Raw genomic sequence first — 3910 nt, forward strand, 5'->3', positions numbered from 1 at the left:
CCTGCACTTGATATTATTAGATTTGAACACAGTGCCACCCAGAGGCAGCAGCCTGCAGTGCAAACAAATAAACTAACTTTCCAGTATGGCTCGGTATGGCTCCATTCATTCTCCATACTGCTGCATCCCTAGTTCCTGTTTCCGCTGTCAGTCCAAATGCCTGAAGCTAACCCCAGTCAAGTCTTCCACAGGTAAACAGAACGTTGCCGGAAATTATGAATATTTTCCTTCAAAAATAAAATACATCCAGGTTGTTTATGTTGAAATCGAAGTTCTGTAATGTTTCCAACTATTGCATGTTTTCTATTACAGCTCATGTGTTGTGCTATTTACACCATGTATCCAAGTTTCTACTTTGTTAAGCATTTACCATAACTGTTAGGCCTACCTATATTTTCAACATGTGGGCTATTTATAACCTTACAATTTATTTTAAACATATCCGTTTGTTTTAGCAGTTTCGCCTTTAGCCTAAGCTAACTATTCCATCTGTTTATCCATCACTTAAGCCTGTCATTAGCTATTTCAACCAGGTATCCATTGCATTTAGCTAAATATGTTAAACATTGGTTTTTAGCAAGTCACCTTTTTGTGCATTGTGTTTGCCGTTATCTCACCAATTATCTATTAGCCAACATGTTTTGGGCTATGTCAACCATTCACTTATATTCCCACATAAAACTTGGATACAAACTTGGAACTTCTTGAATCTTGACTACATTGGTCAGCATTGGTTTTATTTTGAAAGTGCCACCCGGAAGTGAAACATGTAAATATGGTCACCTTGCCAAAACAAATATAGCTACATTAGCATCTAGCCAGGAACTGACTCAACTGACAGCTTGTGTGAGTTAACGCCAACTGGAATACCTCAGAGGACTTTTTTACCTCGTGTCTCTTCATTGGATTATTTAGACCCGACCCACATTTAGGTGTAGGAGTGTTTGTGGGGGAGAGAGCCACGTGTACAGGAACTGTTTCTGACAGCTGACTGGAAATTGCAGGTATGTGATTGGGGAAGTACAGCGAACATTAGCCAGCTAGCTACCTCTAAACATACAGAGTCCTTTCAACTTTACTCACTGTATCGTTTGTTGGTCTTCCTTCTTGACAGGTTGGTCTAATTTTCTTTTTGTATACTATTCACATAATCCAGGTAGTGTTAATTTACCTTGTTTTGTTAGCTTGTGTTAGCATATTTAGCTTAGATTCACCTGCACTGCAACAATAATTCGTCTGACGTCACGAAGCTAATCGTTGTTTACGTTAATTTACAGTTAATTGACTCAAGAGCACGCGACTAGCTGCTGGTATATAAGGATTTAAGGTTATACAAAATTACGTGAACTAAAGAAGTCAAGGTTTGACAGCTAAGTTGTGTTGCGTTCAAAGTACACGTCAGGTTTCCGTACACATCAAACGGACTCGTTCAAGTTTGTTGTTTACCTATTAAACTGAGTTATTTACAGTGAGTATTCAGATTCTTTATTTGAGTAAAAGTATTACTGTATTACCACACTGTAAAGATACTCAATTTCAAGTGAAAGTTCTGCATTAAGAATGGTACTTGAGTTAAATTGAGTTCAAGTACGATTAGGTAAATGTACTTAAAGTATTAGGGGTAAAATAACTCATTCAAAATATCTAAACATTGTAAAATATGTTAGAGCAAAAGCAAAAAATCTTCATATTTAAGAAGTTTGATCTGTGAAATATTTTGAACATAAAAACGTCTGTTAACCCACTAATGGTTTGAGTGACTTAAATATAACGTTATCTATTCCAAATAATCATTTAAAAAAAAAAGTTTTCCTAAGTATTGTGTGTCAAAATCTGAAATTCTAAAGTAACCATTAACTACATCTGTCAAAAATAAATGTAGTAGAGTAAAACGTACAAAATTGGCTTTCAAAATGTAGTAAAGTAGTATTTAAAAAAAAAAAAGAGAAAGAAGTAAAGTACCTCAAATGTGTAACAGAAATAAAGTCAGTTCAGGGTGTGTCAGGATATTGCATCATTATCTATTATCATAGCTGACTTTGATATATTATATATATATACAGTCTATGGTTGATACTAGTGTTGAGAAGATAAGGCTTTATAAAGTTGTAGGGCTTCCAGAAAAATATAAGAAGATTTGGGGCCTCAAATTCAGCGAATAATTAGGTCTGTTGGTTTGTAAAACGTTCAAAACTAGCCAAAACATTACAGCACCTTGCTCAAAACAAAAGCCAATGTTATCACTTCTGTCAAATGTAGATGGTACTTTCTAGTGAAACATGTCTCACTCAAATAATGCATCATTGAAAAATCCTACATGTAAAAGCCTTATGTAACTTATTGGTGTAATTTAGACCCAATGTCCACTGTGTGTGAGTTTTCTTAAAGGTGTATACGTTACATTTCATATTAGTCATGTTGTGATGGAAGAACAATGTTTATTCAATTAGTGCATTTTTCTTTTTTACATGATTCGGTAACAGATAGACATGTTCTCATAGATTTGCTTATGTTAAATGAATGTCTTTCAACTATATGCTGCTATAATTCTCATAAGTGACCTCTTTTCTTATCCTGAAAATGTAAGATCAATCAGGCCAGCTGTAAAACTTTCAAAATGGTCCGACTGTATGAAGCGCTTCCTGAAGCATTAGACATACAGGTTCAGCACTCTAGATAGGACTCCACCCAGCGGATCCCATTGGCTGGGAGATTAAAGACCTCCCACTATTTCCTAAGAGGGCGTTGCCAAATGTGTTTATCTTTAACATAAGCACCAACACAATGTAGCAGAACTGTTTGTTTAAAAGGAGTGAAGCTTTGGTATAATCTTCCCTTCACTAGTTGATAGCTTTATGTAAAGACTTGGCTCACGTAACCAAACACTTGTTCCATCTTCAGGTAACTATGGCTGTCTGGAGGAAACTGTGGTGCAGGAACCTGCTGTCGGTGTCCCTGCTGCTCTGCGTCCTGCTACTCACCGTAGACGTTAACGCACGGCCTGCCAACATGTCGGCGGTTAAAGAAAAGTCTCCGGCAGGCAAGGACGACAACGAGATTCTCCCCCCGGACCACCTGAACGGGGTGAAGATGGAGATGGACGGCCACCTCAACAAGGACTTCCACCAGGAGGTTTTCCTGGGGAAAGAGATCGAGGAATTTGAGGAGGACTCGGAGCCGAGGAGGAACAGGAAGAAGCTGATTGAGATTTTCACAAAGTAAGACATTCTGTCACAGTCAGGACATTCAGCATTCCTGAACGAGACGCTTGTGCTGCAGAACGAGCAAGAGAAGGGAGTGTTGTGAAATACAAAGTTTCACTTCAGAAAAAACACGAGTAGCTGTATTTAAATTTAGAGCTGGAAAAAAACAAGCTTTGCAAACATTTCGTGTCGTTTTGAGATGAGTAAAAGCTCTAAATTTAAATACAGCTACTCGTGTTTTTTCTGAAGTGAAACTTTNAGTCGTTTGAATATTGAGTTTCTTTTTGGTTTAGCCACGCTATATTAGATCAAGAAATATGAAGAGGCCTTTTTACTCATCTCATCTTGGCGGTAACAACCTGTAAAACGACACTAAATGTTTGCAAAGCTTTTTTTTCTTCCAGCTCTTCATTTAAATACAGCTACTCGTGTTTTTTCTGAAGTGAAACTTTGTATTTCACAACACTCCCTTCTCTTGCTCGTTCTGCAGCACAAGCGTCTCGTTCAGGAATGCTGAATGTCCTGACTGTGACAGAATGTCTTACTTTGTGAAAATCTCNAGTCAGCAGGTAGAGAATCTTACGCAGTGATAACTCCAATGTCCAGGCAAGTAAATAGTGCAGGTTAATAATAATAATAATAATACATGGGACTTTTATAGCGCTTTTCATGAAACTCAAAGACGCTTTGACAGAGAATTAAGAAAA

At 37.4% G+C, this 3910-nt stretch overlaps 1 protein-coding gene across 2 annotated transcripts in view; it reads left to right on the forward strand.

Moving 5' to 3' along the window:
- Positions 1–805: 805 nt before the first annotated feature.
- The window catches only part of sdf4 (stromal cell derived factor 4), a 9480-nt gene continuing 6375 nt past the window's right edge, over positions 806–3910 (forward strand). The window contains exons 1-2 of one of the 2 annotated variants that reach the window (XM_010769027.1): positions 806–1004; positions 2902–3218. In XM_010769027.1, coding sequence (XP_010767329.1) covers positions 2908–3218 — 311 coding nt within the window. In that variant the 5' untranslated portion in view covers positions 806–1004; positions 2902–2907. The other variant, XM_010769028.1, reaches the window with a different exon arrangement.

This window comes from Notothenia coriiceps, unplaced genomic scaffold, assembly GCF_000735185.1.
Source record: "Notothenia coriiceps isolate Sejong01 unplaced genomic scaffold, NC01 NC01_scaffold00006269, whole genome shotgun sequence".
Taxonomy (NCBI): domain Eukaryota; kingdom Metazoa; phylum Chordata; class Actinopteri; order Perciformes; family Nototheniidae; genus Notothenia; species Notothenia coriiceps.